Below are 24555 nucleotides of genomic sequence, written 5' to 3' on the forward strand. Positions count from 1 at the left end.
GAAACATGGGAAAAGCGAATTAAAGTCTGAAATCACCGCAATAAAAAGTCTAGCAATAAATAGTGTGCTCTACTAACCTAGGCCAATCAGAAAAACCTTAGCAACAGTAGGGAGAAACCACATAGATTTTAAATACATATACCTACACAGAAGTTTGAAAATTGAGATTGTAAATTTAGTTATTTTGCCAGTTCTTTCTGGACTTCCTGAGCTAGTGATGTTGGAAGGATGGGGAAGGAGGGTGTAAAGTGTAGCACAGGCTGGCTTAGAACTCCTTGTATGGAAGGATCATGTGATCCTTCTGCTTCCACCTTCAAAGTGCTGGTACTGCTCCTGGCCAAACTCACGCTCATCACGGCTTACTCCGGTAAAGACTTCATGACAAAGGCAGTACCATCACTGCAGTGACAAGCACAAAGTCACCCAAACATCTTTAAAGAGGTTGTTCAATTTGCTTCATGGAACAGTTATATTGACCCCTGGCTTGTATTTGCTACATTAAAAACTCTTGACAGTGTGATATTTGCCAAGGATCTAAATCTACTTTAGCTGGGGTAGGGAGAGAGGGAGGAAGGGAGGGAGGGAGAGAGGGAGGAAGGGAGAGAGAGAGGGAGGAAGGGAGGGAGAGAGGGAGAGAGGAAGGGAGGGAGGGAGGGAGGGAGAAAGGGAGGGAGGGCATAGCTACCACCCAGAATCCAAGTTCCTGTCATCTCCTTTCCTTTTTCTGAGGCAGGATCTCATGTATCCTGGGATGCCTTACACTCAAGCTTCTGATCCCCCTGCCTTTACCTGACAAGGGATTAAGTGTATCATAAAGCACACTTGGTGGAGCATCTGACTTTCTTTATCGGGGGAAAGAAAGGCTGAAGGGGCTCTGCCCAGTCTTGTACACTGGTGTCAATGTCTTTCTCAGGGCCAAGCACAGTCCCAGCAATCCACCTCAGAATGATGCTCTCTGCATCTCCTTAGACACAAAGCATACATTGGCACGGACATAGTGTAAGTAAGCAGAGCAACAAGGGAAGCTTGTCCTCAGCAACTTAGAGTTAACTTACAGGGAGGAAGGAGACATTGTGAAAAGGAGGGTGTGCTCTTAGTACCTTAACATGATTTTCTGGCCAGTTATCCACAATTGATCTAACATGACCTCTGTCTGAGATTGAAATAAACAATCCCCTGCAATAGAACAAAAACACCTTTGCATTTCATGACAGTTTTTTGGGTTTTTTTTCTATGTTTCTGTCCATAATTGGGATACTTAGATATTTCGATAAAAATCAATATACTGTTTAATTTCCAAGCACTGATTTATTTCCAAACATTTCAACTCTTTCAAATGATAATTATGTTGCTTACAGAACAGCTATAACAAATATTATTGTTAACTGATATGATTAATATCCCCAAAGAGAAATGTGTCCACATTATAATCACCTAAGTAGAAAATAAAGTAAATAATCCTACATTGGCTTCGATGGATTAATGGTATGATCCAAAGCTCTGCCCCATAATGTCTCATTTCCAGTCAGTCCTCATCTGTGGTGCATGCAAGAGTCACAGCAGGAGCCTGAACTATACCTGGGCCTACGCCTGCTGACTGAGCCAAACAGCCTGCGGGTGAGCTCAGGGCAGTGGGTGAGCTCAGGGTAGCATGCTTTCCTGTCTCTTTACTCCTTTAACCTGAGTTGAGAAACTTTCTAATAAGAAAGCATACATGTGCTAGGCTATCTCCTAGAAATGCTTACAGACTTTGGTAACAGCACCTTACGGGTTAACTGCTTTTCAGTGTCTGCCAGGGAATATCTGCCACATAAGCACAGAGGGTGCTTACTAAGTTCAGGCTGCGAGATCTTCCTCATCGGAACCTTGTGGGAAGAAAGTTGGCAGGGGTCAGCCTTTTAAATAACTCAATGGATGAGTCTTATGCACTCTGAAGTTGAAGGTCAGATGAGATGCAGGGGCTAAGAGTCATGTTTAGCCCTGTCTGAATGCCTACACTGATATCCATGCATGAGCTGGTCATGGGAAAAAACAAGGGTTAAGGTGAACAACAGATCAGAAAGGGCAGAAAACCTCAAATAAAAATAGTCTTAGATCCAGCACATCATTTCCTCTCATCTTCAACAGGACCATTCACCCTTAGTTGACAACCAGTCATGTGCTCCCTCAGGGACTTGAGGTAGTGGCCCGTGGAGTAACTCTTCCTACTAAAATGTTTGATAAAGTTAGAACAGTCTGAGAGCTAATTTTTCTTTTAAAGGGGAGGAGGAGAAGCATCAAAAATTAAAGCTGACAAATGAGAAGCCTATCCCAACCTGGCAAACTACCAAAAGGTTTAACAGGAATTCTGGCTTTAGGGAGGAGGAAGTGCAGCGGCCGCACAAGTCCTCTTACAATGGCAGTATTAACAGGAGCTGCTTAACTGTTTCTACAACATAAGATATGAGCATGCTGACTTTTTATTAATATCTTTTAATACAAATTAGGCTTTTATGAGGCAGGACACCTGGCTGGAAAATACTGTAACACTCAGAATCCTAATTAGATGTCACAGAATGATTCTTTTTCCTTATACCATAATCAATGTATATTTGTATTTAAAAATAAGTCTTACTTAGGTCTCCTAAAGATGTGTCCATATTGACAACAGGCAAGACCAACTGTTGGTGTGTACACAATTGGCATCAGACCTTCGATATCATCTTGGAGTATTCTATAAAACAGTTTCTCATTCCTTTCTTGTATGCCCATTATATAGATGTATCTGAAATTAAGCACAGCAAATGACATCCAAGTTAACTTGCCTCACACGGAAAATTTCGACTTTCAAAAGCTAATCTAAATGTTTAAAACTGAGCTCACACAGGCACATACACACACACCTCACAAAAGAAACCACACCAAAACCCTAAGTTATAATTCTGTAACACTCAGAAGTAAAAATCAGCAAGACACAGGCGCACCTAAAGGTAGATATAACAAAAGAAACGCAGCTAACCCTTTGAAAAAGGCCTGGAAATGCTAAGAAGTCAACAGAAGGCGCACCTGAAATGAAGAATTTTGAACATGGTAACTCCACAGGCCCAGCTCTGGAGTCCTGTCTAAAGAGTTTAGAATCCAGTCGTGTTTCTAGCATTATTCTATACTTGGAGCAGAAACAACACTAAGACAGCACGAGTCAAACCGGAGGCCATTCTTAGTTTCTTCTCCTACGTTTCTCTACCACGGTCTAATATAGATCATCGAGGCCCAAAGCATACGCCTGCAAGTATCCTTCAAACACGGCACTACTTCTTCCCACATCCAGTGTAAACCACTAACTAGTCTTTATACAGCTTTGCTTCCTTGCTCCAGCCCACCTCATTTCCTTATACTGACTTATGCTTATTCTTACCTAGGAGCCCATGTATCTGATGGCCTCGGGACAGTCCCCTACTCATGTCTCTGAATGCAGCAGCTTGGAGGCCAGTCCCCTCTCCTACCCATCCCCCACTCCCACACTCAACTGTGTTTTGCTCCCAACTATGCTATGATTTCTTGTGTATTCAACTTCACATTGCTTTGATACTGTTTTTTAAAAAATTCTAAATTGGCCCACCAATTTAGTGGTTATCTGTAAAACAGGATATATGTGTAGGCTATATGCAAATGTTCTCTCCATAGCTTCCAGGTAGCCATGCAACCAAAGGTTTGCTCTGAAATGGATTGGGCTAGTGAGCTGTACTTGGTAGGCTGGGTGTGCTAACACACATTCAAATTATAATACTTCCAGTTTGCAAATTGAAATTTGAAAATGCTTTGTTAGACTATAACTCCATCTTAGGCTAAGACTTCTGTATTTCTATATTTTATTGGGTGAATATGTAAGTAAACCATCTATGCAAATGAACTTCATTGCTCCAGGGGACAAAGATGGCATAAACAGGTAGAATAAGATAAAGAGATTTCCCCTCACTGTAAGGAATAGCCAAAAGCAACCAGGCCATAAAATTAAACAAACAAACAAACAAAAACAGCTTTCTGAAAGAAAAGTACAAGAGGGTTAAGGAAAAGAAACATGATCCATCTGACGTGAGAGGGGAAGCTGGGCCATTCCTGGGCCTAAGTCACCACTCTTACCTTAGTCACACTTCTGTGCCTCACGCTGACCACAGCCTGACTATTTACCTGGCTGTCACTGTTAGACTGGCTATCGATGGCCTCACTTCCTAGTGTTCTGAGTTCTCTACCTCCCTCCCAGGTCCGCGGCTCCCTCTTTCTCTGGTTACAGCCCATCTCCTGTCGTGAACTGCAGACCAGTTCTTACTGTGAGCAATCCCTCGCCATCTGCTTATGGCTGCACACATCTCTACCACTGCACGACCCTACCAGAGCGTGTGTCCCATCCCCAGTCACACACTCAATTCCAGACAAGCAGGCTAAGTATTACTTTACAGTGATATCAGTTGGAACAATGCCAACACCTGCGCCAATGCTCCTTTTCTCCTTTTCTGCTGTGCACAACAACACAGCAAGCGAGATCACTCCACAAGGCCAAGGGCTGCTCTCTTCCTTGTCTGTCCAGACCTCACTATGTAGCCCAGGCTAGTCCTCAACATCTGACCTGGCTCCTTCTGCCTCAGTTTCTCAAGTGCTACAACACCTGAGAAGTGAGTGCTGTGTACCACAATGCTGGGGTTTTTTTTTTCTAGCTTATCTTTGAAGGGCTTTATTTCATAACTGTCTCTTCCTAACTGAATAGGCTTTCTTGGTTTGACCTTAGTGCTCCCATATTTTATCTGGAATGTTCATATTCTGTTTCACAAAGAAACCCCTGCACCAGGCATGAGCTCAGAGCCATCACTACTATACCTACCCTTAACTGTATTTATCTCCCCCTGGATTAATGGACCCTTTCTACCTCTGTACTTGAGCCTTCCTATAGCAGTTTCTCCAGAGTCTGTTTTGTGCAGCTAAGAACATACTCAACTTTTCCCTCAAGTGAGACTATTTAAAGCAGAGGTCCACATGTTTTATAGTGCCATGTCTTTCCGCCATCCCACTCAAACTTCCTCAGGGTACATGACATTTCTCCCGGCCACCTACTTGATGCAACTCTCCTGCCTCATCATGTCATGGACACTACTCTCAGAGATGAAACCTATTTGTAAATGATCACTGCCTCACTATTTGATGTCCCAGACAACATAAAAATGCATGGCCTCAGGGCTGGAGGGGTGGCTCAGTGGTTAAGAGCACTGACTGCTCTTCCAGGGGTCCTGAGTTCAAATCCCAGCAACCACATGGTGGCTCACAACCATCTGTAAAAGGATCTGATGCCCTCTTCTGCTGTATCTGAAGACAGTTTATTTTTAAATAAAATACATCTTTTAAAAAACAGACAATTTCTACTAGCAGATGTAGCCATTTATCACTGGATTCCATCTTTGAGCAGAATGTCACGAGCAAGTGGGAGATCAGTGAAAGCGATGGGACAAAATGTGAGCAAATGAGGCGACACCGTATGTTTCCAGTGCTCTAATCACTAATAGAAACAAGGCAAGTAATTATCACTCGAACAAAACTGACTCCTGCCAAATTCTATGACAGTGATCACTGGCAACTGTACCCTAAAGTGACGAGGACACGATCATCACAGGTGGAAATGACGAAAGGACAAACGTCACTGTGTGACTGCACACTTCTTGTGCGGGCTCCACACTGTGATTCTAAAAACAGCCTGCCAGTATAAACACCAAACGCCAAGCAACTCTTACTTTTCCAAAGGGCTAGTCATTTTTTTCAAGTTTCTATGGAATCGTAAGGCTTGAATATCCTGTGTCTCTATTTTAGGAGGTAAAAGTCCTTGAAGACCAAGCATTTGTCGTTCTTGTAATGTAAACGCCATCCCCTAAAAACAGAAATAAAGAATTAAAATTAGTACCAACTACAGCAGCAATATCACCGTCCTTTAAAATACAATTCAACTGCCAATTCTAAAAAGTAAAACATACTTTCCAGTAGTTTCACAGTGCTTTAAGGTTGATGACGTCACATAGTGATGAGTGTACAACAGGGAAATGTAATCTAGTGTAAGCTTCTGGAAAACAACCTCAAGTACAGCCTAAATGTCTTGTTTGTTTTTTATTAGAGTCTCTGTATACGCCTGGAACTTGTTCTGTAAAGCAGGCAGACCTCAAACTCAAGAGATCTGCCTGTCTCTGCCTCTCTAGTGCTAGGATTAAAGGCATGTACCACCACCACCTTGGCTGCACTTAAATACTTTAATGCACACATTTGTAATTAAGCAATATGACTTGCACACAGCCAATGCATAGAAGTACCCAGAGGGATAGGGAATGCAGAGGTATCACAAACTAATAGGGACTCTGGTACATCCATACCATGATTACTTTAGAGCTGCCAATCAAAGCACATTGTTAACCTTTATGCTTAGAAAACATCCACAAGGGAGAAGGGGATAGGATTCGGGGTTTCCAGAGGGGAAACCAGGAAAGGGGTAACATCTGAAATGTAAATAAGTAAAATATCCAATAAAAATTAGTTTAAAAAAAGGAAAAGAAAAAGAAAACATTCAGAAAACTCCTATCGTGTGTAGATGCATGTAGCACATAAATGAAATTAACAATATACAGCTAAAAATGAGTCTATGTCAGAACATTCAATTTCCAGTTTTTAGCTGTGGGATAATTATATGAAAATAAACACAGCAAAAATGCTTGGGTAAGGATTTCTGAAAGTCGTTTCCCCATAAAGGGGTGAGAGCATTGCCACATGAGGAGAATCCTTTTCCTTAGTTCTGGAAGATAACTAGCGGCTTACACGGGGCAGTTAACCAAGAGAAACGGCTGGACTCGGTCTCGGGCAAGCGCTTGAAACACTGTATAATGCCCAGAGTAAACAAAAAGCTAAATGAAACACTGAATAGGAAAAAGCTTAGGTAATAAAATGCCAATAGGAGTGAGGCACTGAAAAGCTCTGCTGTATTTGGGGAATACAACATCCTGGAAAACCCTGGAAGCTAGAAGCAAACCTGCAAGTATGTGAGCAGGAGCTATAAGCTGTCTCAGTGGTGCAGGCATGCACACAAAATGCAAGAGAGCCCTTAGAGCATGGGAGACTGAACAGTTCTACCTCCATTTAAGTCTTTGTCTAATCATTAGCTGAACTCCAAACTAACCAGAGACTTCATTAGACACACAGAACAAAAATACACACTTAAATGTTACTATAAAGTAAAACTTGAGATATAGCTCAGTGATAGAGGCTTGCTTAGCATGTACAAGGCCCAGTGCTGGGATTGAAAGACAGAAAAAAAGGTAAGAGAGAAAAAGACATCTATCAGTGTAAGAAGCCAAGTATAGTGTGCTAGAGAGGTGAGTCAGCAGGTAAGAGGGCTTGCTGCTTTCTAGAAAACTCAAATTTAACTCCCAGCACCTACATAAGGAGGCTCACAGCCATTTGTGATTCTGAGGATTCTGACACCTTTGCCTCTGCAAGCACCTACACACACACACACACACACACACAGAGAGAGAGAGAGAGAGAGAGATAGACACACACACACACACAAATAAGTAAATAAATAAATAAGTAAACCCAACATATTCACAAAATGGCTGCTATAAGACATTAAAAAAGATACAAACAGAGAATGGTATTGCCCCAAAGAAACAGGAAATAAAAAGATATAAACTCCTGGAGAAACTTGATCTTAAGATATGAAAAGCAGCAGAACATGAAAAAACTGGTGATGCCATAGGAACAGGGGCCAAAAACTGCTGCCAGGTTTCGGAGAAGGAGCGGCTCTCCCGGGCTATGCTGGTCTGAAAGGTGTTCAGTATTTGTTAGCCTGGGATCAGGAGTCTCCAAACTTGCTATGCTGGTGTTCTTCCATCACACTGTCTCTGGTCCTCAACTAGGAATGAGTTACAGGTTAAGGAACAAGTAATGCAAGTAATGCTTGGAGTCAAAAGGAAAATAAGAAGGGCTGTCTTTCACTAAGCTTCCTCAAACCGGCGGCCTGCGCAGCTCTCTGGCCAGTATCAAGCACGATAACAAGAGGAGCACTGCACCTAACATTCTTTTGCAGGCACGAAACTCCTATAAACACGTTATAGTAAACAGGTCCTATTTTTTTCTCTTATAATAATAAGAAGAAAAACAGATTGGCAAAATTTATGGCAAGTCTTTTAAAACAGATCACACCTTTAATCTCAACACACCACTTCCCACAGGCATACTCCAGTCACTGTGATAACCTGTGTCATCTCACAAGCCTTTTCTATGAAATACCTTTTCAGAATTATATTTCAAAACTATCTTGTGTATATATTCACCCAGAATAATGTTGTTTTGGGGGTGCTAAGTACAGAACCCAGGAACATGGTAGGATGCACTCCACTACTGAACTGTTCCCTACCCATCACTTCCAGAAACATAACCATATGCCCGGCACTATGCAGAGCATGTCAAAACAAGTTTCATTTCCTCCATTCAAAGCATCAGCAAGCAGGAGCTACTGTTCTGCCATTTTTCAGAACACATGAGGCGAGCTGTAAGAGAGCTTATTCCGATGCTAGTGTCACACAGGAAATAAAGCCCAGAACTGCAGTCAAAACCCAAAGTCTGTCCCTACAGACCCTGTTTAGTATTCATATGACTACTAAACACTAAGCAGGATTCGCCCATGGAGCCCATCTTACACAAAGATAAGGGCATGCCTGGCTGGTTCTTGTACTGATGACTTCTGTCCTGCTAGTGTTAATCTAAATGTCAAGGTAATTTCTCCTTTGTAGCATTTGCTAAGTTAATGGCCAAAAATATGTGCAATGATTTGAGTCCAAAACGAAGGGTGTGAACTGGAAGGTCAGCAGTTTCATTTCCATTTTACACAATCATCCGACTCAAGCCAGGTAAATCTACTAAGCCCTCGTGCCAAAGGTCCTGGACCTAGCACTGCTCTGAGGTACTCTGATACTACTGCTGCTTTACTGCACACCTAGCACTAGGGAGTAGCCAAGCCTTTTCTGGCAGTAAAAGCTGTGGAGAGTGAGACTCAGAAGGCAGGAAACAGCCCAGTGAAAAGACATGTACTGCATACAGCAGGCACCTCTCCCCTCACGGCCTTAGTTACACAGCTACAGAGCTATCGAATACAAAATTCTCAAGCCTTCTCATCCTAAAAGCACAGCCCTCACCAGGAAGACAAGCTGTGCTAGCGTTGCTGACGCTACCAACCTTGTTTGTTCGTGGATTCAACATGAGTGGCTTGCCTTTCTCCTTCAGGTGCACGCCGCGGCGGGTCAAAGTGCAAGGAGTGGTAACAGCTCTTAGCCGGGAAAACATCTTCTCTCCTGGAAAACAACGCGACAACGGTAAGCACCACACACCGTAAGCATTTTCAAAAGCAGATATGAACGCCCACCGCATACTGAAAAAATGTTTCAGTTTAAAAGCAACACCGAGAGCGCCCTGTGAGCTGTGTGGCCCGCCCACAGCAGAGCCACTACAGGCAAGTATGTGGTGGAGAGATGGGAGAGAGGAGCAGGATGACTTCATCACTATGAAGAGGTAGACCCGGAGACTCAAGGGTGAAAAGGAACAGCCTCCTGTGAGTGAGCCTCCTGTCAACTGAGGCCACTGCGGAACAGTGGCCTGTGTTGAGGGCTATGTCTGGATCTGAGTCCAGACAGTAGTCTATATTAATGTCCACGGCCACTGAAGGTCATGTGGACGTCCCTGCTGCCTGGGACCGTGTTGACAGCCAAGGGCAGTTCAAAGCTGGCCTGGCCCCTCACTGGCCACAGCACTTGGAAAAACGGGTCCTGCACCTCGCCTGAGCAGTCCAGCAGAGTCGACTTGGTGGTGTGAGTGCTGGTGAGCCACCAGAGGGCATGAGAGCTGCCCCATCAGGGCAGTGCTAGACAATCCTCCCTGGTGGTGAGTGAGGAAGAGCTGGCAGGCTGACCAACTCAGCTTCAAGCCAGGCCCAGATCCAGGGCTCTGAGTTGGCCCACCCCAACATCTGCCTCATTTATGCACTACTGGAGTTCATGAAGGGGCCAGTTCCACAGATCCAAAGCTGCAGGATCTCCACAAGGCAACAACAGGGTCTCTGAGAGGAGTCTCCATGAGGCCCCTGTATTGACGGCACAGCAGAGACCAAAGGCCTCGAAGCAGACCCAGGACTCATTACAACAAACAGTTGCAAAGATCCGCAGACCAAAGGTATACACACTGAGTACACACTGCAGCATCCACAGGTTTCTGTTTTCAGTCTGGGGGTTCTTTTTCTATTTTTTAAATTTTCTTTTAGGGAGGGTTTACAAAGGCCAAGAGGAGATACAAAGGACAGGAAGATGAGTGGGATTAGGGTGCCTGGTGTGAAATTCACCAAGAGGGCTGAAGAGATGGCTCAGCAGTTAAACTCAATTCCCAGCCACCACATGGTGGCTCACAACCATCTGTAATGGGATCTGATGCCCTCTTCTGGTGTGTCTGAGGACAGTGACAGTGTACTCATAAAATAAATAAAAACTCCTAAAACAGGAAGAAAGAAACTCACAAAGAATCAGTAAGAAGTTTTGGTTTTTAAAGGGCGTCCCTGAGACGGCTGACTATCGGGGGCTACACTACGGACGGGGAGACGTCCTGACTGGTAACTGAGCTTCACTGTCAATTTCACTGAAACTAGAATCACCCAGGGACACACCTCTGGTATCTAAAAGCCCATTTCCAGGAACCAGCCTTCATTTCCCTCAGCCCCCTTGGTCCCAGCCACAGGCTCCTCCTGCCGTATGTTTTCCTGCCTCGATGGTCCTTACCCAAAATAAAGCCCTCTCCTTATAAGGTTTTTTTTGGGGGGGGTTGGTCTTTTTTTCTGGTTAGGGTTTGATCATAGCAACAAAAAAGCAAATAACCACAGGTACCATATTCCACTCCGCATGAATGTTATAAAGTTACAGGTGGAAACGGTATGATACGTGTGTAATACATCTTCTAAAATTATTTCAAAAGAGAAATGCTTACAGTAGTGTCAAGTGTGCCAGCAAATGCTGAAACAACCACTGATTTTATTATAAGACCTTGAGGGTTGAAACGGCACTGTACACAAGGCTGGAATTAAGACACAGCTGCGTAGAAGGCTGAAACACAGCTTTTGGTTGTCTATACAGTGATGCTATAGAAAGTCTTTCTGCTTCTCCACTTCTCTTTTCAAGCTTCCTACCAAACAGGAAGTTCAAAGCCAATGGAGTGCTTAATTAACTACGTAATTAAACAAAAACACAGCTTGATCAACTTAAAAAAATTCCTCGGCAGCCTGTGTACATCAGTTCCTGGCGGGACGGGGAAGGCGCAGGTAGCCAACAGCCTGTGTAGCTACATGCCTAAGTTTTATTGTGACTGCCTTGATCCCTATCTTACCCACAATATTCTCCATTTGTGAGTTAGACACACTGCAGTGGTCGGAAACACAGAGAGAATGTGAAGGACTATTACCAGAAATGGATGTAAGAGCCCAGCGCCTGACTGACCTTTCTCTGCTTCTCCACCTGCAGGGGCCATGATCCCATCTCCCCCCAGTCTCCCGGCTCCTCCCGGTCTGGCAAGATGCCTGCACCCCACACGGGAAGCCCTCCCAAGATGCCAATGATGCACCCTCCTCCTCCTGGGATGATGCCGGTGGGACCAGCTCCTGGGATGAGACCACCCATGGGAGGCCACATGCCCATGATGCCCAGGGCTCTAACGACAAGACCTCCGCCTGCCCTATGACGGTGCCCACACGGCCTGGCGTGACCTGGCACAGATAAGAGCAGAAGCGCTCACTCTTTATCATTTTGTTGTTCTTGTTGTTTTACCAGGAGCTCTCGGTGCTGAGCCTGAGTGTTTACTAGATGCAGGACAAGGAACTTCCTTCCTAACAGAGAATGTTTCCAGAGATAGAAGTGATACAAAAGTGGGGTTTTTACTTATATTGTGAAATGTGAAAATAAAATCGTCAGCTCCTTTAGTTTAAAAAAAAAAAATCCTCAAGAACAACCATAAAATACAACGTTTAAGTAAAGCTCTTGTTCCAGCTTTCATTACAGGGACAGTTTGGTGTTCTTAGATTTACTTTACTCCCAGTTTTTGGTTTCTCCTTTGGCTTCCCATGGAAAATGATTCCAATACAATAAGAATTCTCTAGAAAATAGGGGAAAAATGCATATCACACTTTACATTTTACCATCAAAGAAGACACTAGCTTCAAAGTGTCTCAAGACCATACTGTTTTATTGGCAAAGCAATACCGTTTTATGGTGTTTAGTATAGGCTGGCGATCAAAGCTGCTTTTCTATAAGCAACAGGCTATGCATGGCCTGTTTGCACAGGGTCCTTAACCTGAGAATGGGTTTCACATTTTTACAGGATTACAACTCATGTATGCAAAATAGAAACACAAAAAGACGCATGTGGCTCAGAAAGCCTGAACTATCCATTCACTGATTCCTTGCCTAAAAAAAGCTGCTGGCCCCCACTGCAGAGGCATCCTGTCATCTGCAGGACAGAAAATCTCCCACCTGCAGGCTGGAGCGATGGCTCCGTGGTTAAGAGCCCCGAATACTCCTCCAGAAGAACTGGACTCAATTCCCAGTACACACTTGGCAGCTCACAACTGACTATAACTCCAAGATCAGACATCCTCACACAGAAACATGAAGGCACAGTGCACGTAAAGCAAAAATAATTTTTTTAAAAAATGGAAAGAAAATCTCCTACACATTGTACTAACATACACATCCTATAGAACTGGGAGTCAGCAGCATTTCTGAATTATTTCTACAGATATTTCAATCCAGAAATCAAATGCAAGTAAGGTTAGTTTTCAAATTAGTCCTGGACACTAAAATACTGCACTTTGTAAGTAACTCTTTTGAAGCTGTTCTCTGCCTCGCACTAGAAACTGAAAGAAAGGATACAGTGTTTCCAGGGCATCTGCTTGAGGCCTGCAGCCCCACCAACACACACCCATCCCGAGTGTAAGGCTGATGATGCTCATGTAAGGCTTGCAGCAGCACGTCACTCACTTTAGATAGTCACAGAGACAAGTAACTTTAAAACAAAGTATGAAAGGGGATGTAGAGAAAAGACCGTCTGAAGCAAGTTTTCTTCTGGAAGAAAGTGAAAAACCATTGTACGTGAAAGGCAAGGCAGACACAAACTTGTTCAACTTTAGGGAAGAAACTGAAGCGGAGAACAGTGAGAACAGAAAAACAGAGGGAGGGCTAACAATCAAAATCTTCATAAACGACCCATTCAATCCCAAAAACCATCTATGATCCAATTCCAGGCCACAGTTAAAGTGCAGCTGTATTAAGTGAGAAAAACTGGCAAGAGTCTTAGATGGAAGCACAGTTGTGTGTTTATTGAACATTGTACACACACAACACAAACAACACACTGAAAACAAAGGTGCAAACATAAGCACTCAATTACGATCTGGAGAGATGGGAGAGCAGAGAGAACAGAAGACAGTCTGACTTTCAATTTTTACTTCACATAATTCTTTATCATTCCTAAAAATTTAATTTTATTTATAAATAACCTGAATATCCATAAAAACACCTAAGTGAGTACACTGAAGATCACAGAGCTTGGAGAGCCAAACGTCGAATAGCCTCATTTCTTCAGATTTAATTTTACCTTTCGTCTATACACTGGAAACTGAAGACACAACATTAAAAGAACAGTGACTTTGTTTTCCCTCCCATGCAGCTCCCAGTCCTCTGGAAACAAGCACCACACCTAACTTCTTATCCTAGACAGTGGATCTACTACCTATAGAACAACTAAGGAACAAACCTATGTATGTATTTATAGAGACTGTTCACTCTCCTTGCACATTTCAGCCACCAATTCTATGAAGATCAGCATCTCCTGTAAATTACAACAAAGGACTGAGCAGATGGATATGGGGACTTACTCCAATCCAAGCAATTCTACAGCAGAGAGATAACAGAGACACCCTACAACTCCATTCAGCTGTGACACCACACAGGAAAAGTGCCAACCAACAGGTTTAAGACCCATGCTCAAGTAGACTGTCACCTGTCCTTCTCAGCAAGCAGCTTCCTTCAGGGCTCAACAGTTTGTAGACTAGCTCACAGTACTTGAGGGAGAACTACTGCACGACAGCAAGATGGAGAGAAGTGCTGCACAAAGTTCAGAGCCACAGGATGTGCAACCCTCCCTGTCTGCCACGTGCTTGGCAACTCAAAAGAGCATGTACCCTTCTAAGTCAGGAGGTTTCACAGAGCCTAATGTCCAGCCTCACCCTTCCCAGGGATCAAGGGTGAGGCTGAATGTTCCAGCCCTTTAGTCCCCACAGCACCCAGTCGATTCCCAGAGCTCTCCAGGAACTCCACCCAGATACCTCATTAGCATAAAGTGGTGTGATCAAAGTCTTATCAAGAACAAGTGATATTCCTGTCACCGAAGAAACTCAAGAGAATTTTAGCTCTCAGTGAAGAACAGGAAAATGATCAAATACATTTTCTATTCATAGAATATGTAAATCATTTTTTGGTCTTTAAAAATACTACTGTAATTCTATACATGTATGTAATACATTCGGGTAACACACACACACACACACACACACACACACACACACACAAACACACACAATCCTTTCTCATTCTGTTTCCAATCCATGAACCCGACAAGTGCCCCTCCAACTATCAGGTATTTTGGAGAGAGGGTTGTTTTATTTTGTGGTCTTTTCTACCTCCTTTTTTTTTTGGGGGGGGGGGTGAACTCTGTATCACCAAATCAAGCAAATCTTCCTGCCTAAAGCAGAAGATTATAGCTACTTAAACCAAATCCAAGCCTTAAAGTTAACCATGCTCTATTAGTGGATTTACATACTTGAACAGATTTTCCTAGAATCATACCTAAAGTTCCATCTACCTTAATTTATTGGAAACTATGACGGCTCAGTGACAGAAACTGGTAATGCGCAATTTCACCCCATTTTAACAGCTGCTGTCTGGCTTTCCCTTCATGGTCCAAACTACAGCCCTTCAAACTTTGGTTAGTTTTGTTTCCTCGAATGTTATGTAGTTAATTTCCTTTCCCTCTTAATCCGGCTCTTCCAAATAAACTTACTAAACAATTTCCCTATCCTAAATGCTGGTAGATTTTTAGTGTTCTGTTTCTTTTAAATGACAGATCTCAAGCTTCTAAGCTTCCAGCCTCCACCTCGCCTGGCTAGATGTCCTACTGTGCTAAACAGCAAACCCAAGAAATCACACACAGTAGCAGGCAAGCACTCTAACAACTTAACTACATCCCCAGCCCTAATTACCTGTTTCTGATAGGCACTCTTTCTGCTTTGTCTGTCCATATTCTATAGCTTGAAATTCTGGTTTCATTACATATTTCAAAGACCTTTTCAGGACCCTTCCAAATCATTCTAATGTCTCTAGTACTAAGATACAAATTTTGGTTTCTTTCCTGGCGTAATTTTTATCCAAGGTCATTTTCTTCTGAAAATAGTAGAGATCCTTGACCATGGGCCACTCTATGTTTTATGCTAACTTTTGTAGGTCACTGAAAGTTTGCTTCAGTGAGATCCAGGGTTTAGGTTTACAGCCTAAAACCAGTTCTTAAATGAGTTCATATTCTAAATACATGAGTATCTCCAAACCCAGATTCAAGTAAGCTGAAGATACTTCAATTGTAAAGCCACTGGCACATCTTGGAGATAGAAATGAGATGACCACCATCTGGAAAGGCTACCCACTGGAGACCAGAGCTTTCTATCCACAGACAGAGGTCATGGCTTGCTGTAATGAGTAAGTCTGGCAGTTAGAGATCTGAACTTGAATGTGGACTCGGATAATTACCAGTTTAGCATGAGCAGTCACTCTGGAGATCTGAAATGATCTTCGAATTGGTTAGTCACATTTTCACTGGCCTGTTACCACCTAAGAAGAAACTAAGACAATGTAATAGCACTGTTCATAATACTAAATGCATCCTTTGTTTTTAATGTTATTAATTATGACCTTCCCTTTCTGGTAGCTAAAGCCTATCTTTTAAGACATGATAGGGACAGTGGACTTTTCAGGGAGTTTTGTTATTGTCTTAAAGACATTGTTTTGCTGTTTCAAAGGTTGGTCTTAAAGTCACTAATTAGAACAGGCAGATCTCAAAAATCACAGCAGCCCTCCTGTCTTCCAAACAGTAAGATTTACAGCAGTCTTTAAAAAGGGTCTTAATGCAAAGAAACATTGGCACTCTCTTGTCTGGTCACAAATATCTACATATATCTTAACAACAACAACAAAACTATTATTCAAGTTTAATCTAGGAACCAACCACTCCATAAGAATGCTTATTTTTCTGGTTCAACAAGTAAAGGGCTCCTTTCACAATCTTGAGGACCTGAGTTCAAATCCCTCACAAGCTCATACAGGTGCGTGTCACCCCAGTGGGGGCGGGCAGCAGTTTAAGACAGCAGATCTTGTTCAAGCCAGTCTAGACAAAGGTTAACCAGAGGAAGAGTGAAAGATCATGTCTCAGAAAACAAGATGGAGAAGTAACTGTGACAGCTGTGGTCTCCACGCCCAGTGCACACAGGTACAACACACACGAAGGGGAAACCAAGTTGTCAAACTCACAGTGACAAAGCACATGCACACACAATATTGTCAACTTATTACAAGCTTCACTGCCTGACGTGACGGTTTCGGCAAGCTCTACAGTCAAACCGCCTGGACCTAAGACCCTTTGTTTGCCACTTGTACCTACTCTTTGGTAGTAAAGTTACACCCTCCCTGAGTTTCAGTTCTCCTAGAAGCTCACAACCGGAACTACTCAAAGGGCTTTCTTCACTCCCTGAAGATTTAAATTAAAATAGTTTAAATTTCAATTAGACCCAAAATGCTTATAGCAATTCGGCATAAATGCTCCTTATTAAGAGTTAGCATCGATACTGGCTAACCTGGACAGAAGTTGCATTCTAAATGCCAGGGAGTTCCTGCATCAACACTGTTTACTGCTTGAATTAAGAAGCTATGAGAATAATTGAGACTAACAACATACCTCGTTCTCTATCTGGGTCAAGGAGAGTATATATAGCACAGAGATACGGACAACGAACACTAAACAGTATCTACAGAAATAATATCTTCTTCACCTTGAAACTTGGAAACATTGACCAGTTTCAGCCATATGAGCATATTTCAGCCAGAAGTATTTCCTTCAACTAAGTTAGTTAACTTTCAATAAAATAATTAAACCAAATGTTAACTTTGAGCCCAGATTTTGTCCCTTAACAAATTTCAGTGTTTTCTTTGTGTCTCAAATACAATTACTTTGCTTCACAATCAATGAGTTATGATTTTCATTTAACATAATATAAAATTTTAATACAGATGAGAATTTTAAAGATGGCATTAGGGGCTGGAGAGATGGCTCAGTGGTTAAGAGCACTTCCAGAGGTCCTGAGTTCAATTCCCAACAACCACAAGATGGCTCACAACCATCTGTAATGGGATCAGGTGCCCTCTTCGGTGAGTCTGAAGACAGCTACAGTGTACTCATATAAATAAAATAAATAAATCTTTTTTAAAAAATGGCATTAAATGCAAATTAGGCATAAACAGAATCATGAAGCTTTTAACTTAGATAATGACAAAGCCCGTAAAATGAGCTTTTAAGGAGGTAAGGAGGCTCAGATGTTGGAGTGCTTGGGAATCCAGAATCCAGGCAGGAGTCAATTCAAAGATAACCTTAGTCAGACCCTGTCTAAAAATCAACCAACTAAATTTTTAAAAACAACAACCCTGAAATGGTGAGTCATTTATAACTTTGAAATATACTTTTCATAAGTCTACTAAACCCCTTATAAGGATGTAACTCAGCTGCTTCTTCATTAGCAGCTTGGGGAGAATGAATGAAAACCTAATAAAAGCAAGGTCCAGCAAGTCTAATGATGAGAAAGCATTATGTCATCATTTCTGGCCTCTATGTCTAACTTCCAAGCTTACATGACTACAAAGGAGCCAGGTTCAGCTTACAAATCCAGCTCAAACTGGATTTCTTAGAAGTCCAGTATTTAAAAAGTTAATCTGTTTTCTTGAATTTCTGAAAACCGTGTAGCGATATCTCGGCAAGTTATAGTGGTTATACAAAAGATATGTGTACTTTATAATTTATTCGGGAGATACGACTATTTCTCCTCTAACTTCCAGAATATTTGGAAACTAAAACTAAAGCATTAGTTTGCAATCCCTTAACAACATAAACAATGTTTAAGGTGAATGCATGGTTAAGAGGTCAAGTATGAAGTCAGCTTAAATCCAGTCCTTTATTATACAAGTCCTTTATTACTTACTCTGGTCTTGAAACAGTTAACTTAACCTGAAGTATCTGATAGGATACAACAGCACTAACCTGAAAGAGTTATACTGGAGGTAACCTGTTCAGAGAACAGTGCCCTGACCATTTCTAACAACAGTACTGCTACAGTGACTAACAATTCCTACACCAGAGGTCATAACAACGGCATTAACTGCTTTGCTTAGAAGTGATTGCCACAAGCAATTAAGAGGATAATTCCGGGGATCTGACGTTACTAAGGGTGCACTTCGGTTGAGGTCAGTTATTTTGATCTTGCTTCTCACCACAAGCAATACTCATTTTCTAGAATGATCGTCAGTACCACCCCCCCAAAAAAAAGAGGCTAAAAAAAAAGTCTAACCTAAAGCCACAAACGCAACACCCGACTCTGGGTTGGTTATGAAAAGCTGTGAGAAGCACCTGCCAATCCCGGTGCACAGATGCCATTTCATAAGAATAGACAGAACCACGGCAATCTTGGAACTTTCTAGCCTGCAAAAACTCTTCTAAAATAAGGAACACACACACACACACACACACACACACACACACACGCACGCACGCACACACATCCCAACTCCTGTGCCTCCCTAGGCTCAGTTGAAGAAGAAATCTTGCTGAAGAGAGCTTGCGCCACAAAATAAGTCTTTCCCAAGCGCAGGAAGACTGGGATGCTCCAGGTCTGGGAGCCACCTGGCTGGAGTCCTAGGAGGAAGGCGAGGTGCCCTGGCACCAGCGAGCCGGGAGCCCTAGAGAGCGCGGCGCCCCTCGCTCCGCCCCGCTGCCCACCGGCCAGGCCGGCCGCACGCGCGGTCACCAGCGGCGCGCGCCGTTCCCGGAGCAGAAAGGCCCGGGACCACACCCCGCGCCAGGCCGCCCGCTCCGCGCCTTACCGAACGCCTGGCCCGTGCCAGGTGGTGCAGCAAGCAGGGAGGCCGCGGCACTACAGCCGGAGATGCTCGGCCCTGGCGCCGCCTCCCGCGAGCTCCAGGCAGCCGGCGCCAGCTCCGGCTCGGTCTGCCGGGGACCCGCCCCACACGCGCAGAGGTAGCGGAGAAAGAGGCGCGGGCCGGTGCTGGGCTGATGAACAGGCACGCGGGCCAATGAGAGGCTGGAAGCTGGCGTGGGGCGTGGCTCAGGCCTGGTCCGCCCCCGGCTCGGTTCCTCTCGGCGGCACCTTCCTGCGCCCGGTTCCTGGGTGTTAACTGTTCTGAGGCCGCTCGCACCGGCTCACGTGCTACCCTGACGGCGGGAGGAGGGACGTGCTTCGGGGGAGCAGGGTAGTACCCGGCTCTATGGGGACGCTCAGGGTGGCTAATCCCGGTCACGGGCCAGGTCCGCAGAGAGTCGGCGGCCGCCGCAGGGCGTTCACGCGAGAAGACGTTGTGCGCAGGCGCGGCGCGGGGTCGGCGGGTACCAATCTCCTAGTCCAGCAGACTGGAGAAAATAGAGGTGTGGGTTCTCATGGACCTACGATGGAGGAGGGAAGAAGCAGACAACACAGGAGGATGGAGAGTAGACACCACAAGAAACTCAAGATCGTCGCCTTGGGAGCACCGTATTTTTCTGATTAGTATTTATTGGTGTATAGAGATCTGTAAAATTCTGTGCCATCGTCCATGGCTGCTGGCCCAGTTACTGACCTACCCGGAATCTACTGATCATTAATGCTGCCACCGTCGCCGTAAATATACAGTGTTCTCGGGAAAGTGCTACTGGAGTTCATCTTCGCATCCTTGAAAGCAGCAAGGAACCTACACACACACACACACACACACACACACACACACACCATACATCTTCCCACATCTGTTCCCACTCTCAACTAGGATTTTGGAGAATATTTGTTTTTTGTTTCAGAAACTAATCGCTATAAATCATTCACTGTAATGGAATCTATATACACTTAGGGATAGAAACAGCAATTTAAAAACGATAAGAAGGTAAAAGGCAGCAAGGGGAAAATAAGAAAGATAATGGAAATGAATAGGAAAACTTTAAGAGAAGACAGAAAAGTGAGTTACTCCCCTCAAAGCAGTTACGAGGCTCTGAACGTTGAAGGGCGGGGCACGAGAGGAAAGGCTACAATTAGATGACCGATAATATGCATGCCCGCTATAGTCACCAACTCAGTAAAGAGGAAGTAGAAATAAGTGTGGCCCAATGTAACTCTGCCTGCCACAAACTCTGGGCGTGGCCAGCTGAATGATCGGAGCTGCAAAGTGCAAGCGTCATGGATTCATTGGTGAAGCTCTGGGTGTCCTCGACAGCTTGCTCTGTGTCAGGATTATTCCAGCTTGAAGGGTTGCAAAGAACCATCACAACAGAATTCATTTTGCTCGAGGTCAATAGAGCTCTTATTGAATGCAGTGTCTGCTAATGTCAAGAAGACAGGCACCCATTTGCCTGATGTACTCTGACTTACAGATTTTCCCAAGAGATTGGTCAAACGACTTCCAGTGAAACACAAATGATTTGTTACTATGCAAACAAGCTAGCCTTTCTGTTGTTCTCCCTCTTCCTCCTGTTCTTCAACCCCTCACCCCCACCCTCAACCCTCTCCATCCCTTGACCCGTGTGCGAGCACACACACACACCACTCACTCTTGGAAAGGGCTGGGCATGGAGTGTGAGGTGGTGATAGGGAATTGGCCAGATACACATCATCAGTAAATACCAGGCCTGGTTTTAAAATGTGCTACTCGGCCTGGAGAGATGGCTTAGCAGTTAAGAGCACTCACTCACTGCTCTTCCAGAGGTCCTGAGTTCAATTCCCGTCAACCACATGGTGACTCACAACCATCTGTAATGGGATCTGATGCCCTCTTCTGGCGTGTCGGCATACATGCAAGCAGAATGCTGTATACATAATTAATACATTTTTTAAAAGTGCCACCCAGCTATATTGCATGACATCAACACAGTGTCATAAGATGGTGATTGGGGATGAAGGCCTGATCTGAGAAGTAGGGAGAGTTTTGTGTCCACAAACATACTGAAGAACTTAATCCTTAGAACCCTTGTGTCTGTAGACAAGAATCACATTGAAGGCTCTAATCCCTGCGACAGTAAAGCAGCCATTGCTTTGTAACTGACAAATTGTGAAGAAAGTACAAGCTTTAGAAAATTCTGCACTATTGAATTTCCTGTTTAACAAATACCTAATATTCAGTGTTGCCAGGACCAAGCAATTCCATCCTCAAATGGTACTAATTTTTTATTCTATAATAGTTGTAGCAAAACAATAAGATTAATATTTGCATTCATTTATGAATCTGGAAAGCGTGGGCACATGCATTGGAAGTCAGAAGACAACCCACGGAAGTCAGTTCCTTCCACAATGAGGAATCGAACTCATCATGAGATTTTGCATTAAGTGTCTTTTATCTGCTGAGCCACCTTTCTAGCCCTCACTAGTTAATACTTAAAGGGTGAAGATTTGTTCTATCTGGAGAAAACTAGAGTATACTGGTTCATATTCAAAAAGACAAAGGAATTATACACGTCTCCATATCTCTAGGAATAATGCAAAGAGGTGGGCATTTTTGTTTTTCATACAGATTTAACCTAGGGCTTCAAGCATACTAGACAGCCATTCTGTTGCTGAACTATATTCCTAGCCTTTTTACTTTTTACTCAAGACAGACTCTCACTGGCTGGTCTTGAACTCACGGTTGTGTGGCAATTTTTCTAAAGGAAGGCAAAACATTCTGTCATACAGACCAGATACACTAGGTCCCTCTCTGCAAGTGCATGTCAGCAACAAAGACTGAGAGGAACTCTTAAATAAGCCCAATTGTGTGGCAAACTCAGATAAACTGAGCTGCCTAGAAGAGGCTTGGACCAACTAAGCTGCCTGGAACAAGACACCCTCCTACCCGCTGGTTGTGCGGTGTAGTCCAAGTCTTCTCCCCTGTGTCAACCATGCTAGTGTGGGATTTTTCCACTCAGCTGTCTTTGAGACATTTTGTGCCTGTGCATAACCTCAATAAAACTTATTGGTGTATCAGGTTGGGTTTGGTGGTGTCCTTACTTAGGTCAGTCACCAGTTCTGTGTCTGGAGTGAGTAGACATTGGTCTTAGTCCGGGTTTTATTGCTGTGAAGAGACCCATGACAACAGCAACTCTTATAAAGGAAAACACTTAGTTGGGCCTGGCTTAGAATTCAGAGGTTTAGTTAATCATCACTGTGGTGGGAAGCATGGCAGTGTGGAGGCAGCCATGGTGCTGGAAAAGGAGCTGAGAGCTCTACATCTTAATCCGCAGGTAGCAGCGGGAGACTGTGTGCCACACTGAGTATAGATTGAGCACATGAGACCTCAAAGACTGCCTCCAAAGTGACACACTTTCTTCAACGAGATCACACCTACACTTACAAGGTCACACCCACATACCCACAAGGCCACAGGTCCTCATAGTGCCATTCCCTGTGGGCCAAGCTTTCAGATACGTGAGTCTATGGGGCCATTCCTATTCAAACCACCACAACATTTGTTCACATTTCCCCAGGAACAGTATCACAGCACCTTCTCCGTTGCCAGGACAGAATTTTTTTTTTTTTTTTTTTTTTTAATTTTTATTTTTTTTAGTACGGAATAGAGTTTATTCAGGTCATGGGAGAGTTAAGAGGGTGGTAGAGGCAGAGAGAGAGAAGTAGGAGTAGAGGCCGGCCATGAGCACATGGGAGAGAGGGGGGAAGGGAAATGGGAGAGCAAGGCTGCAAGAGCACAAGGGCAGGAGAGGCCAAGAGAGGAGGGGTCAAGCAGCTCCTTTTATAGTGTCATGTCACTGGGGCGGAGCATACCTGGCCACTGCTGGGTAATTGAGGGGTGGGGTATACCTGGCTGTTGCTAAGTAACTGAGGGGTGGGGTTTACAGAATCCCAACATTCTCCCATTTTTGTTTAATTAAAAAAGAAAAATTAGAGGCGATGGTGGACCAGGAATAGGGTCGTTGTGATCTCTTAACTGCTTCATGCTTGTTTGGGGCGATGTTTTTAGAGAGTCCAGAAAAGTGGGGGTAGGGATGTTTGTCTAGTCTTAAGAGTTGGCTGTTTCCTTGTTGTCCAGGGTCTGTGGAACCATCTGAGGATAGGCCAGAAGTAACAGGTCCAGTGGAAGCATCTGTGTCTGTGAGAGAAGGCTGAAACATCTGTAGGTTGCTTCTCTGGAGCTGTTCTAGATGTAATACACACCTGGACTTGACAAGATGCTGGAACACACATATGTATACATTATAGGTAGAGATTAAGTACATTTGGTTTGGAAGAAAGATTTTTCAGGAGCAGTTCTAATGCTGTCATTCCTCCCCTTTTCTCATTATAAAAAGGAGAAAAAACGGGGGCGGGGGAGGCCGATGGTGAAAGGGGAATAGGGGCGTCGAGTCTCATTGGCTACTTCCTGCTGTCTTGGGGCGTTGTAAGGGGGTGCAGCTGGCTTTCACCATCGGGATCCACCTGGCAGATGTTCACATCAGGCTCCTCTATGGACAGTGGCTGGTAGTCCTGTAACAGGAACTAATTAATAGTTTGATTAGAAATTTTTTGTCTGTCGTTGAAGTAGACAGAAGATTGATAAGGTTCGGAGCAAATTACTATAATGTGTCCCGGATATTTTAAAATGGCTTGCCATACCATGAAGAGGGATAGGGGAAAGGTGTGGAGTCATGGCAATGTCAGAGTCAGGGCAGCTGAATGTTGATAGTACTTACAGGAGGGACTCTGGCTGGTTTTTTACAGTAGAGCTTACCAACAACTTCTGTCTCCCACCTGGGATCTCATGGATCTTGTATGTGGTAAAAGAGCTGCAGGTGTCTCAAGAATCACCTTAAAAGGGTCCTGGTAGGGTCTAGTAATTGGATGACAACAGAAGAGTGTTTAGCAACAGACTCGGGGGTCTACCTGATAAGCTGGTAAAGGAAACATGTTTGTGTTAGTAGGTTGACTGGATAGAAGAAGCAGAGGGGTTGCTAGCGAGCTTGGGTTCAGGCAAATGGGGGGGAGCAAAGGAAATAGAGGCTCCCAACTTAGCTAGATCTCTTTCTCAATAAAGGCACAGGACATGTTGGCACTAAACTACCAAAAGGAATGACTGAGAGGTACACCCCTAAAAATGTAAGTGAGTGCTGGAATCTGGTCAGGAAGGTAAGGTGTCTTCTTACCCG

The 24555-nt window shown here is 43.9% G+C and overlaps 1 protein-coding gene across 1 annotated transcript in view; it reads right to left on the minus strand.

Annotated features, from left to right (window-relative positions):
- The window catches only part of ME2 (malic enzyme 2), a 43967-nt gene extending 24557 nt beyond the window's left edge, over window positions 1–19410 (minus strand). The window contains exons 1-5 of the mRNA XM_080920035.1: window positions 19287–19410; window positions 9241–9356; window positions 5757–5890; window positions 2615–2764; window positions 1101–1176 (exon numbers count right to left, since the gene is read on the minus strand). Of these exons, the coding sequence (XP_080776161.1) occupies window positions 1101–1176; window positions 2615–2764; window positions 5757–5890; window positions 9241–9348 (468 nt within the window). The 5' untranslated portion in view covers window positions 9349–9356; window positions 19287–19410. The remainder of the gene's footprint in view (window positions 1–1100; window positions 1177–2614; window positions 2765–5756; window positions 5891–9240; window positions 9357–19286) is intronic.
- Between the last annotated feature and the right edge of the window lie 5145 nt (window positions 19411–24555).

This window comes from Micromys minutus (genome assembly GCF_963924665.1).
Source record: "Micromys minutus genome assembly, chromosome: 8".
In the NCBI taxonomy this organism is placed as follows: Eukaryota; Metazoa; Chordata; class Mammalia; order Rodentia; family Muridae; genus Micromys; species Micromys minutus.